Below are 13,236 nucleotides of genomic sequence, written 5' to 3'. Positions count from 1 at the left end.
TCTTGAAGACATTTCAGGAATTCCTCCTCCTCTTTGCCCTTTACACTGTTACTGTCCCAGTCTATATTGGAATAATTGAAATCCCCCATTATCACTATAGTTCTTGCACCTTTCTGTAATTTTCCTGCAAATTTGCTCCTCTATCTCCTTCCCACTATTTGGTGGCCTATGGAATACACCCAGTAGTGAAATAGCTCCTCTATTGTTCCTTAATTCTAACCAAATAGATTCTGTCTTTGACCCCTCAACTACATCATCCCTTTCCAGTGCTATAACAGTTTCTCTAATCAATATTGCCCCCACTCCTTGCTTTCCTGAATACCTTGTAGCCAGTAATATAAAGTACTCAATCCACCCCTTCTTTGAGCCAGGCTGTGTTATTGCCACTATACCATAGTTCCATGTGCCAACTTGTGTCTGCAGCTCACCAACCTTATTTACCACGCTACATGCATTTACGCACATGCATCCCAATCTCATCTTAGACTACCTCGCGTTTGCCCCCTATCTGATCCCTCCTATTTCAGAACTATTCTTTACTCTAGTGCTGCTTGTCCCTCTTGGTCCTCCAGTTGAGAACAATGTGTGCTTTGGTAGCAATGGGGACGATCCAGAGCTCTGGTAGCACTGGGGGATGGATGGTCCTGATTTTTTTGTAGCACTGGAAAATGCCAAACCTCAAGTTCCCTACTAAAGTCTTGCCAAATCCCATCTTTCCCTCCCAAGTGAGGCTGGATTTAAGAAACTCCCCCATGCTGCCAAGCCCAAGCAGCCCCACCACGCTACTACCAAACTACAGGACCCTCTACTGCAGTGCGGACAAAGCCGAGGACCATTTCTCAGTGTTACTAAATCACAGGACCATTCCCCACCAGTCTATTAGATTGGCTCATTATTATTGTGCCTAAAGGCTTAGCTGAAAATGCATTTCCAATTTTTTTGCAGGTGAATTTTATTGCTGGTTGTTTTTATGATGGTATCATACTGTATGCTATGGCTCTGAATGAGACGCTTGCAGCAGGGGGATCCAAGAAAGATGGATTGGCAATTACCAGGAACATGAAAGATAGACGGTTCCAAGGTATGTGTTGAAATCTATTCCTCATGCTTCTAATTGAGACCTTTTATTCCACCTTTGTTGTCTCCTGTCACATGTGTTGGTTGTCAAAAGACAACTTGATTCAAAAAGTAGATGTATATTTTTTTAATGTATTAAAGATTTTAAATGAACAGTTAATAAGTGGGTTAAATAAATAAATGTCACTAGTATATTTACTATCTTGTTTTGGTAATGTTATATCCAATGACCCTAGGTTTGCATTCCTTGTCTTTGGGTAGCAAATGGAGTAAAATGGGTTCTTAAAACCTGTTGTCTCAAATTTACTGCTAAAATAAATTGCACCTGAATTATCCTTGCACAAAAGTACCAGTCCCCATTAAAGCCCACTGGTAAGTCTTCACTGTACCCCCTCCAAGGTCAATATAGCCTTCCTGTGGTGAGGTGCCCAGAACTGAATGAAATATTCCAGATGGGGTCTGATCAAGGCTCTGTACAACTGAAGCATAACTTTCTCCCCTTTGTATTCCAGTCCCCTTTAGATAAAGGGCAACATTCCGCTAGCCTTTTTGATTATATTTTGTACCTGTGCACTAGCTTTTAGTGATTTATTTACCTGGACACCTAAATCCCTTTGCTCCTCCACAGTTTATAGTCTCTTGCCATTTAGAAAATATTTGTCTTTCTTGGATCCAAAGTAGATTACCTTTTACTTCTCCACATGAACTCTATCTGCCACAGTTTTGCTCACTCACTTAATGGGGGTAATTTTGACTGTGTGATCGTGTAAAATAGGTGATAACAAATCGGCAGCCCATTTTGCATCTCTCCCAAAATTTATTTCCATTGACTTCATTGTTTGCAACTTTCTGCTCCCATCTACATAACTTACTATTACACTCCTAACTTAGTGTCATCTGCAAACATGGATATACAACTCTCCATTCCTTCATCCAAGTCATTGATTTATATGGTGAAAAGCTGAGGCCCCAGTAAAGATCCCTGGGGAACACCATTTGTCCCATTCTGCCAATCAAAGTACATTCCCTTTATCCCTACTTGCTGTCTCCTACTTCCCAACCAATTATCAACCGATTCCCAAAGTTATCTCCAATTCTATACGCTCTCATTTTTGCTAATAATCCCTTGTGCAGAACCATATCACATGCCTTCTGGACATCCAAATAAACAAAATCCATAGACACTTTCCTGTCCACCTTGTTATGATGTCCTCAAAAAATTCAACTAGATTAGTCAGACAACATCTGCCCTTCACAAATCCATGCTATCTTTGATCAGAGTATACTTATTCAAATGTTCAGTCACTCTGTCCCTGATGATAGATTCCAATAAATTCCCTACAACTTATGTTAAACTGACAGGTCTGTAGTTTGCTGGTTTTGCCCTCCCTTCTATCTTAAATAGTGGAGTAACAGTTGCAATTTTCCAATTCAAGGGCACATTTCCCGAATCTAGAGAGCTTTGGAAAGTTATGATAAATGTATCTACAATTACCTCACCTTTTTTTTAAAATACCCTAGGGTGGAAACCATCAGGACTTGGTGACTTGTCTACCTTAAGTCCCAGTATTTTCTCCATGGCTAGTTTTTTTATTTATATTAAATCCGCTATGTCTCTCCCTTTGACTTATTTTTAGTTTCCCTTGTACTGCTAATATTTTGTCCTCTTCCTCTACCGTGAAAACGGATTTGAAGTATTCATTTAACAAGTCTGCCATTTCCTCATTATCCATGATACTATTATTACCTGCATCTGTCTTTAATAGGCCCACATTCCATAATTGCTAAGTCTCATCTTGGCGTCTCCCTTAATTCTTCTGGCTTCTTCTCCTTCGAATACCTCACCTTTGTAATCCATTGTGCCTCTTATTCAAATCCTCATCATTTATTGCCTCCCCAAGTTTAATATCAACTTCCTTCCTGAGATGTCCTCTTTTCTGCCTTCCCTTATCTTCCCTTACATTGTTCCCCAGAACTAGTTGCGCCTCTAGCCAAACTATTCCAGTACAGCTACAACACTGGCATCTACACGACAATGTGGAAAATTGCTCAGGTATGTCCTATCCACAAAAAGCAGGACAAATCCAATCTGGCCAATTACCGCCCCATCAGCCTACTCTCAATCATCAGCAAAGTGATGGAAGGTGTCGTCGACAGTGCTATCAAGTGGCACCTACTCAAAAATAACCTGCTCACCGATGCTCAGTTTGGGTTCCACCAGGACCACTTGGCTCCAGACCTCATTACAGCCTTGGTCCAAACATGGACAAAAGAGCTGAATTCCAGAGGTGAGGTGAGAGTGACTGCCCTTGACATCAAGACAGCATTTGACCGAGTGTGGCACCAAGGAGCCCAAGTAAAATTGAAGTCAATGGGAATCAGGGGGAAAACTCTCCAGTGGCTGGAGTCAAATCTAGCACAAGTGGTTGTTGGAGGCCAATCATCTCAGCCACACCACATTGCTGCAGGTGTTCCTCAGGGCAGTATCCTAGGCCCAACCATCTTCAGCTGCTTCATCAATGACCTTCCCTCCATCATAAGGTCAGAAATGGGGATGTTCGCTGATGACTGCACAGTGTTCAGTTCCATTTGCAACCCCTCAAATAATGAAGCAGTCCGAGCCCGCATGCAGCAAGGCCTGGACAACATCCAGGCTTGGGCTCATAAGTGGCAAGTAATATTCGCACCAGACAAGTGCCAGGCAATGACCATCTCCAACAAGAGAGAGTCTAACCTCCTCCCCTTGACATTCAACGGCATTACCATCGCCGAATCCCCCACCATCAACATCCTGGGGGTCACCATTGACCAGAAACTTAACTGGACCAGCCATATAAATACTGTGGTGACAAGAGCAGGTCAGAGGCTGAGTATTCTGCAGCGAGTGACTCACCTCCTGACTCCCCAAAGCCTTTCCACCATCTACAAGGCACAAGTCAGGAGTGTGATGGAATACTCTCCACTTGCCTGGATAAATGCAGCTCCAACAACACTCAATAAGCTCAACACCTTCCAGGACAAAGCAGCCCGCTTGATTGGCACCCCATCCACCACCCTAAACATTCACTCCCTTCACCATCGGCGCACAGTGGCTGCAGTGTATACCATCCACAGGATGCACTGCAGTAACTCACCAAGGCTTCTTTGACAGCACCTCCCAAACCCACGACCTCTAGCACCTTTAGGACAAGAGCTTTAGGCACATGGGAACAACACTACCTGCACGTTCCCCTCCAAGTCACACATCATCCCGACTTGGAAATATATCGCCATTCCTTCATCGTTGCTGGGTCAAAATCCTGGAACTCCCTTCCAAACAGCACTGTGGGAGAACCTTCACCAGACGGACTGCAGCGGTTCAAAAAGGCGGCTCACCGCCACCTTCTCAAGGGCAATTAATGATGGACAATAAATGCTGGCCTTGCCAGTGACGCCCACATCCCATGAACGAATAATAAAAAAAAAACTTTTGTCACTTCTCATCCTCATTGATTTCAATCTACACCTTAATTCTCCCAGCCCCTGTCCTCTGACTTCACCACTGTCCTGCTCTTCCTTAACCCCACAGGTTATAGAAACCTTTTCACCCATATGTTTCCTAAATTACAACAGTGACTACACTTCAAAAAAAAGTTTTTCATTGGCTGTAAAGCATTTTGCAAACTCCTGAGGTCATGAAAGGTGCTGTATAAATGCAAGTTCTTTCTCTTTCTTTTCTTTCTATATCCTTTGCTATCCTTTGAACTCATCATCTCTCGCTCCCTCTCTGCATCTAAGATCTTCAACAATAACAAGGCTATCTCTGACCACGTTCTTGTCTCTCTTTCCATTCACATTTCCCCACCACCTTTCATCCCATTTTTCTTACCTTCTGTTGCTGGAATAATCTCTGTCCAGCTCCTTCACAAACCCAATCTGTAACTCTCTTCTTACCTACCTTTGACGTTCTACAAGTCTTGATTTCTCTGCCATGATTGACTTGCTTAACTCTTCTCTCACTTCTCTTTTCATTGTCCTTGTTACCTTCAAATTGATCACTATTTTCCACCCCCATCATTCTCCCTCAAGACCAAGAGGCACAAAGTTGAACATTTGTGGGATGCAATTACACTTGTTATCAATTGCTATATCTGACGTGACCACGTTACTGTGTCTCACTGTCCTCAGCCAAAATCACTTACTACTCCAGGATCTGGAGATGCCGGTGATGGACTGGGGTTAACAATTATAAACAATTTTACAACACCAAGTAATAGTCCAACGATTTTATTTTTAATCCCACAAGCTTTCGGGGGCTTTCCCCTTCCTCAGGCGGTGTGGAGATGACAATTTCGAATCCTTCGCATTTTAAGATCACATAACAAAGCCTGGTGATTACTGCCCGTTGCCGAGGCAATCACAGTGAGCAGACAGAAAGGTGTCATCCAAAAGGCCACCGAATATACAACCCCCCAACAAAAAAAGAGAGAGAGACAGAACGAAGACAGTCAATGACCCGTTATATTAAAAACAGATAACATTTGTTCGCTGGTGGGGTTACATGTAGTGTGACATGAACCCAAGATCCCGGTTGAGGCCGTCCTCATGGGTGCGGAACTTGGCTATTAATTTCTGCTCGACGATTTTGCGTTGTCGTGTGTCTCGAAGGCCGCCTTGGAGTACGCTTACCCGAAGGTCGGTGGCTGAATGTCCATGACTGCTGAAGTGTTCCCCGACAGGGAGAGAACCCTCCTGTTTGGCGATTGTTGCGCGGTGTCCGTTCATCCGTTGTCGCAGCGTCTGCATGGTCTCGCTAATGTACCATGCTCTGGGGCATCCTTTCCTGCAACGTATGAGGTAGACAACGTTGGCCGAGTCACAGGAGTATGAACCGTGCACCTGGTGGGTGGTGTCCTCTCGTGTGATGGTGGTATCTGTGTCGATGATCTGGCATGTCTTGCAGAGGTTACCGTGGCAGGGTTGTGTGGTGTCGTGGACGCTGTTCTCCTGAAGGCTAGGTAATTTGCTGCGAACGATGGTTTGTTTGAGGTTGGGTGGCTGTTTAAAGGCGAGTAGTGGAGGTGTGGGGATGGCCATAGCGAGGTGTTCGTCATCATTGATGACATGTTGAAGGCTGCGGAGAACATGGCGTGGTTTCTCCGCTCCGGGGAAGTACTGGACGACGAAGGTACTCTGTTGGTTGCGTCCCGTGTTAATCTTCTGAGGAGGTCTACGCGATTTTTCGCTGTGGCCCGTCGGAACTGTCGATCGATGAGTCGAGCGTCATATCCCGTTCTTACTAGGGCGTCTTTCAGCGTCTGTAGGTGTCCATCGCGTTCCTCCTCGTCTGAGCAGACCCTGTGTATTCGCAGGGCCTGTCCATAGGGGATGGCCTGCCCATCAGCTCAACAAACTGATCAAGACCTTCGATCCAGACCTTCAAAACATCCTACGCACTCTCATCCCACGTACTCCCCGCGTGGGAGACTTCTACTGCCTCCCAAAGATACACAAAGCCAACACACCCGGACGTCCTATCGTATCAGGCAATGGAACCCTGTGTGAGAACCTCTCTGGATACATCGAGGGCATCCTGAAACCCATCGTGCAGGGAACCCCCAGCTTCTGTCGCGACACTACAGACTTTCTACAAAAACTCAGTACCCACGAACCTGTTGAACCAGGAACACTTCTCACCACGATGGACGTCTCGGCACGATACACCAATATCCCCCACGATGACGGCATCGCTGCGACAGCATCAATACTCAACACCAACAACAGCCAATCTCCAGACGCCATCCTACAACTCATCCGCTTCATCCTGGATCACAATGTCTTCACCTTCAATAACCAGTTCTTTACCCAAACACACGGAACAGCCATGGGGACCAAATTCGCACCCCAATACGCCAACATTTTCATGCACAAGTTCGAGCAGGACTTCTTCACTGCACAGGACCTCCAACCAACACTATACACCAGATACATCGACGACATTTTCTTTCTATGGACCCACGGTGAGGAATCACTAAAGAGACTACACGATAACATCAACAAGTTCCATCCCACCATCAAGCTCACCATGGACTACTCCTCAGAATCAGTTTCTTTCTTGGACACACGAATCTCCATCAAAGACGGGCACCTCAGCACCTCACTCTGCCGCAAGCCCACGGACAATCTCACAATGCTCCACTTTTCCAGCTTCCACCCTAACCACATCAAAGAGGCCATCCCCTATGGACAGGCCCTGCGAATACACAGGGTCTGCTCAGACGAGGAGGAACGCGATGGACACCTACAGACACTGAAAGACGCCCTAGTAAGAACCGGATATGACGCTCGACTCATCGATCGACAGTTCCGACGGGCCACAGCGAAAAATCGCGTAGACCTCCTCAGAAGACTAACACGGGACGCAACCAACAGAGTACCCTTCGTCGTCCAGTACTTCCCCGGAGCGGAGAAACTACGTCATGTTCTCCGCAGCCTTCAACATGTCATCAATGATGACGAACACCTCGCTATGGCCATCCCCACACCTCCACTACTCGCCTTTAAACAGCCACCCAACCTCAAACAAACCATCGTTCGCAGCAAATTACCCAGCCTTCAGGAGAACAGCGTCCACGACACCACACAACCCTGCCATGGTAACCTCTGCAAGACATGCCAGATCATCGACACAGATACCACCATCACACGAGAGGACACCACCCACCAGGTGCACGGTTCATACTCCTGTGACTCGGCCAACGTTGTCTACCTCATACGTTGCAGGAAAGGATGCCCCAGAGCATGGTACATTGGCGAGACCATGCAGACGCTGCGACAACGGATGAACGGACACCGCGCAACAATCGCCAAACAGGAGGGTTCTCTCCGTGTCGGGGAACACTTCAGCAGTCATGGACATTCAGCCACCGACCTTCGGGTAAACATACTGCAAGGCGGCCTTCGAGACACACGACAACGCAAAATCGTCGAGCAGAAATTAATAGCCAAGTTCCGCACCCATGAGGACGGCCTCAACCGGGATCTTGGGTTCATGTCACACTACATGTAACCCCACCAGCGAACAAATGTTATCTGTTTTTAATGTAACGGGTCATTGACTGTCTTCGTTCTGTGTCTCTCTTTTTTTTTGGGGGGGTTGTATATTCAGTGGCCTTTTAGATGACACCTTTCTGTCTGCTCACTGTGATTGCCTTGGCAATGGGCAGTAATCACCAGGCTTTGTTATGTGATCTTAAAATGCGAAGGATTCGAAATTGTCATCTCCACACCGCCTGAGGAAGGGGAAAGCCCCCGAAAGCTTGTGGGATTAAAAATAAAATCGTTGGACTATAACTTGGTGTTGTAAAATTGTTTACAATTACTCCAGGATCATCCTGGAAGGTAAGGCAAATCCTAGGCTCCTTTTCTCCATGGCCAGTTACTTCCTTAAATCCCTCTTCCATCACCTACCCTCACCTCAAACACCAGGTATGAGAAGCTCATAGGTTTCTTCCTGTCAAAGATTGAGACCATCCATGAAACGACCTCAACCAATTCCTCACTCCTGTCTTGCATCCTACCCCTAACCTCTCCCTCGTCTCCTACTCATTCTAATCCTGCACCTTTGCCTTTTTTGCAGTTTTGCCCCCAACTCTCCCCCTACCTTCTCCATGAGACCCACTACGTGTTCTTCTAATTCTCTCCCACACAACTCCTGGTCACTCAACTTGCTTTCCTAGCCTCTATGCTAGTCATAATCTTAAATGGTTCCCATTTCCTCAGGCAGCAACCTTCATCAAAACCAACATCATCATTCCCCTCCTTGAAAACCCCACTCTTTGCCCATTTGTTCTCTCTAATTATCTCCTCATTGCTGGCCTCCTTTTACTCCCTAGGGTTTTTGAACCAGCTCCCAGCTCCATGTCCATCTCTCCTGAAACTCCCTTCTGAACTCTTCCGGTCTGGCCTCTGCCATTCTCAAAGCACTGAAAAGGCTCTTGCCAAAGCCTTGAATGGCATTCTCATTATTATGATTGTGGTACTTTATCCTTTCTTATTCTCCCGGACCTATCTGGCATTTGACAAGGTTGATCATACCATCCTTCAATGCCTCTCCTGCATCATCCAGCTCCATGGGACGGCCCTTGCATGGTTCCATTCCTATATATCCAAAAGCAGCCAATGGTTTCTGTTCCTTCCCCTACATTGGCACCTCTGTAGTTCCCTAAGAATCTATCCTCAGTCCTCTCCTCTTTGTGATCTATATGTTACTCCTTGGTGCTATCATCTGCAGGTATGTTGTTAGCTTCCACATGTATTCTGATGACGTATGACTCTACCTAACAATCTCACTTGACCCCTCAACTTCAGTCTTCCCAATGTTGAACTGAAGGTAGTTGGTTCTCATGCAGGATTTGATGTCATACTGCTTGTCTGACATTAAGTCTTGGATGAGAACCAACTACCTCCAGTTCAACAATGGGAAGACTGAACCCATTATCTTTGGTCCTCGTCCCTTGCCTATATTCCATCTGCTTTCCCAACCAATCTCTCGGGCTTCATCAGACCATTCATGATATTTGATCCGAAACTGACCTTTAAACGCTACATCCTATCCATCACCAAGGTTGCTTACTTCCACCTTCAGAACATTACCTGTCTCTGCTCCTACCTCAGTCCCTCTGCTGCTGAAACCCTCATACATGCTTTTGTCATTTCCAGGCTAATTATTTCAACACTCTCCTGCTGATCTTTGATCATTCTCCGTTCATAAAGTCCAACTTGTCCTTTCCCACATTAAGCCACATTTGTCCATGACCCCTGTCCTTGCTGGCTCCCCATTCTTAAATGTTTGAACCCCATCCTTGTCTATGAAGCCTTCCATGATCTTATCCCACCCTACTCTACAAGTTCTTCCAGCTCTATAACTCCTTCTGAATGTTCTATTTCACTGATTCTGGCCTTCTTTTCATCCTCCCCTACCATCAGCACACCTTTGGTGATAGAGTCTTCATTGGTACTGGTCCTGCTCTCTTGAACTCTTTCCCTTGACCACTGTACCTTTCCCTGTCTCATACAACTTTAAAAAATCTTCTTAAAACCCATCTCTTCAGCCAAGCTTTCCACCTCATATCATAATCTTTCTCTCCCTGACTCAGCATCAATTCCCAACATCCATTAATGAAGCACATTAGGACATTTTTTTACATTAAAGTCATTATAAAAATGTAACTTGTCAATGATCAGTCCTCCAAATAACACAAAGTAGGAAGGCAGCAAAAAGCATAATATTACATTCAAGTGCTGTTGATTCAAGGCAGTTGTCTCCATTGCCTTCTTCCTGGCAAAGTTGCTACATTATATAAAATGGTCATAATTTATGTTAAAGGATAGAGGAGAGGTCAGTCTGATGGCCACTAAACACTACTTAGCTCTTTTAACTGGTCAATAATTAGTTTGGAAAAGGATTCTGTTGCAGCTTATAAATGTTGATGTTGTGTAATCAGCAGTGTTTATCTTGCTGTATTTCTTAATAGGATGAAGTAATGCATCTTTAAACTAAACTCCATAAATATTTAAAACTGTGAGGCATCCAGGAAACTACAGCAGAAAGTAATGTACTTTATATCTATTTTAACCCTCAAAACGCTCGTCACATTTGTGACAGCTGCAGTCATTTCCTGTTTATGTAGCAGAGAAATAGTTTATCTTGCTGTAGTTTTTATTAACTCTGTAAAGCACTGAGAGATCTTTTCAGCTTTCAAACTACAGATCTCCTCTTTAATGTAGCATCTATAAAGAGTGTTATTAAATGAGATATGGGAGTTATCAGATCCAAGTTACACTGATGGCTACTTTGTCATTGTTTGCCCAAGGATAGCATCAGCATCTGAGTACTAATTTGAATGTTAGGAAAGAGTCGAAATTTCCTAACATTCAAAATCAAATTTAAAAAGTCCCAGGTGGTCCAATGGACTGAGAACTTTTAAAACTTGGCTTCACACAGGTCTGCAGCTATACTGCTGCGGGTATGAGGCCAAGCTCTGTGAGAATACCTCCCGGAGGTGGCCTCAGGCTTGAGCTTCAGGTTACTTTGCACCAAAATTAGACTACACAGTTTGCATTGATGCAAAGCCAAAACTGCTTCATACCAACACAAACTGCTTTGGTAGAATCGGCCTGTACAGGAATTATGCACAGATATCTAAAAGCAATTGACATAAAGTATAATTTTAGAAATGGGCAGAAACAAATAGCTCTCCTTTTTTGTGAGAGCAACATTCCCTTTTTCAAATTATTTTAATGGCTTTTCCCCGTTAGGCCTCCTTGTACCATTCACAATTGAGAGGCTGAATGTATAACCTGCTCTTAGGCATCTCTGAAACTGGCCACTAGAATGGCATACGTGAGTGGTTTTTGCCTCTGATTTTCCCCTCTCTGAGGAGAAGGCCTTGAGTTTCAGTCAATGCTTCGCCACAATTAGCTGCTTAAGATGAGTACCAGTGATGGGAGCGTATCATAAACGCAAACCTGCAGCCACCCTCACCGCTCTGTAGTGACTTATTGCATCATGCAACCTGTGAGAACATTTCTTATTCTCTAGCGTTTTGTGATTGAATGAAAAATAATTATATAAGTCTGGAATTTCTTCAGAGTTGCTCCCACTGTAATTTTGCCAGACATGCAGTGGAGACCAGGTTTATGGTGTAAACAGGGTTTCTGCTGCTGTGATGTTTTGGCGGCAGAGCGGGAGCAGTTCCATGAAAGTTCCTGGTCATAATATTTGGTGACGTAATTTGTCTGTACTCATGCAGGTAAAGGGAGTCACTATTTGGAAATGGAACAGTTCCTTACTTTAGTACCTAGTCTCAGCATGAAGGAACCACAGTTAGATGCACGAGTTGGATGCAGGGTAACACTTTTTCTGCATTACTTAAACAATCTGTTTTGATTTCCAATCTCACAAGAGTGAACCCTCCCACTATAGTATAATAGTATTTCCATTCTACTAATAGGTAACAACGTTGCTTCTCTAAGACGGTAAGAGTCTAATTGGGGTAGAGGAGCAGAGGGATCTGGGGGCACAGATACACAAATCGCAAACAGTAGCGATGCAGGTTAATAAGGTCATAAAAAAGGCATACCAAGCACTGGGGTTCATTTCTAGTGGGATAGAATTGAAAAGCAGAGAACTTATGTTAAAATTGTATAGAATCTTGGTTAGACCACATTTGGAGTACCATGCACAGTTCTGGGGGGTGATTTTAGGAGGCAATTGCGGGTGTGTTAGGGGTTCTGAAAATCGCAGAAATCCCATTCGCTCCAACCCGCCGACTTCCGAGTTTCCCAGGGACTCACTTGTGTGTGCACGTGGGACCTGAAAATGGAAATCCCGCCGGCAATTAAACCTGGCAGGATGACAGTTAAAGAGCCAAGTGTACCTCTTTGAGATACTTAAGGCACTTTACCTGTGACAGATTAAGTACTTAGAAAGATTTTTAACTTACCTGGGCGGCTTTTCCACTGCTTCTGATTCTCCTTAACCAATCAGATTGAAGGATTGTGAAATTAACAGCGCAAGGACTGAGAAGGAAGTGTAAATTAGAGTGGGTGAATTCAATGTCAAATCAGGTACAGAAAGAGAAATAAAGAGAGGGAAAGAAAGATTGGAATAAGTGAGAGAGAGAAAAAAAGAGACAGAAAGGAAAAGTAAAAAAAATGTTAAAATTTTACATTTTAAAAATCTCCAACAACAATTAAAACCTGAAGGAATGAGACTCCATAGTTGTAATAGTTAATTTTCAGTGCCAGCGAGTTTGATTGGCAGTAATTAACACTTATCACATCATTAAAAGGGTACTTAGACTGAAATAAACAATACTTAACTTTCTGTGGCGAGTTTCGTCCATATCAACTGCGAAAATACAACAACTTCACGCCGTTCAATGCATTTCAATGATGAGGCAGACAGCGAGATGCCGTTTTCGTGAAGCTAACGGTAGAACGGCGCAACTCGGACTGGAACTTTTGGATTTCCGAGTTCAACCTCGTGTCTGCCCTCGCCTGAAATTGCTGTAGCACTTGCGCATAAATAACGGCGCGTGCCATTAGCCTCATCGTTATTTTGACAGCAAATTATGGCTCAACATTCCAAATCACAGTACTACCCAATCCCTGGTG

At 44.4% G+C, this 13,236-nt stretch overlaps 1 protein-coding gene across 1 annotated transcript in view; it reads left to right on the top strand.

Annotated features, from left to right (window-relative positions):
* Window positions 1–13,236, top strand: part of npr2 (natriuretic peptide receptor 2) — a 131,116-nt gene that overhangs the window by 21,740 nt on the left and 96,140 nt on the right. The window contains exon 4 of the mRNA XM_067985205.1: window positions 946–1,081. Coding sequence (XP_067841306.1) covers window positions 946–1,081 — 136 coding nt within the window. The remainder of the gene's footprint in view (window positions 1–945; window positions 1,082–13,236) is intronic.

Source organism: Heptranchias perlo, chromosome 1 (genome assembly GCF_035084215.1).
Source record: "Heptranchias perlo isolate sHepPer1 chromosome 1, sHepPer1.hap1, whole genome shotgun sequence".
Classification (NCBI taxonomy): domain Eukaryota; kingdom Metazoa; phylum Chordata; class Chondrichthyes; order Hexanchiformes; family Hexanchidae; genus Heptranchias; species Heptranchias perlo.
The sequence above is the reverse complement of the archived record's forward strand: the minus strand, read 5'-3'. Positions and strand labels throughout refer to the sequence as shown.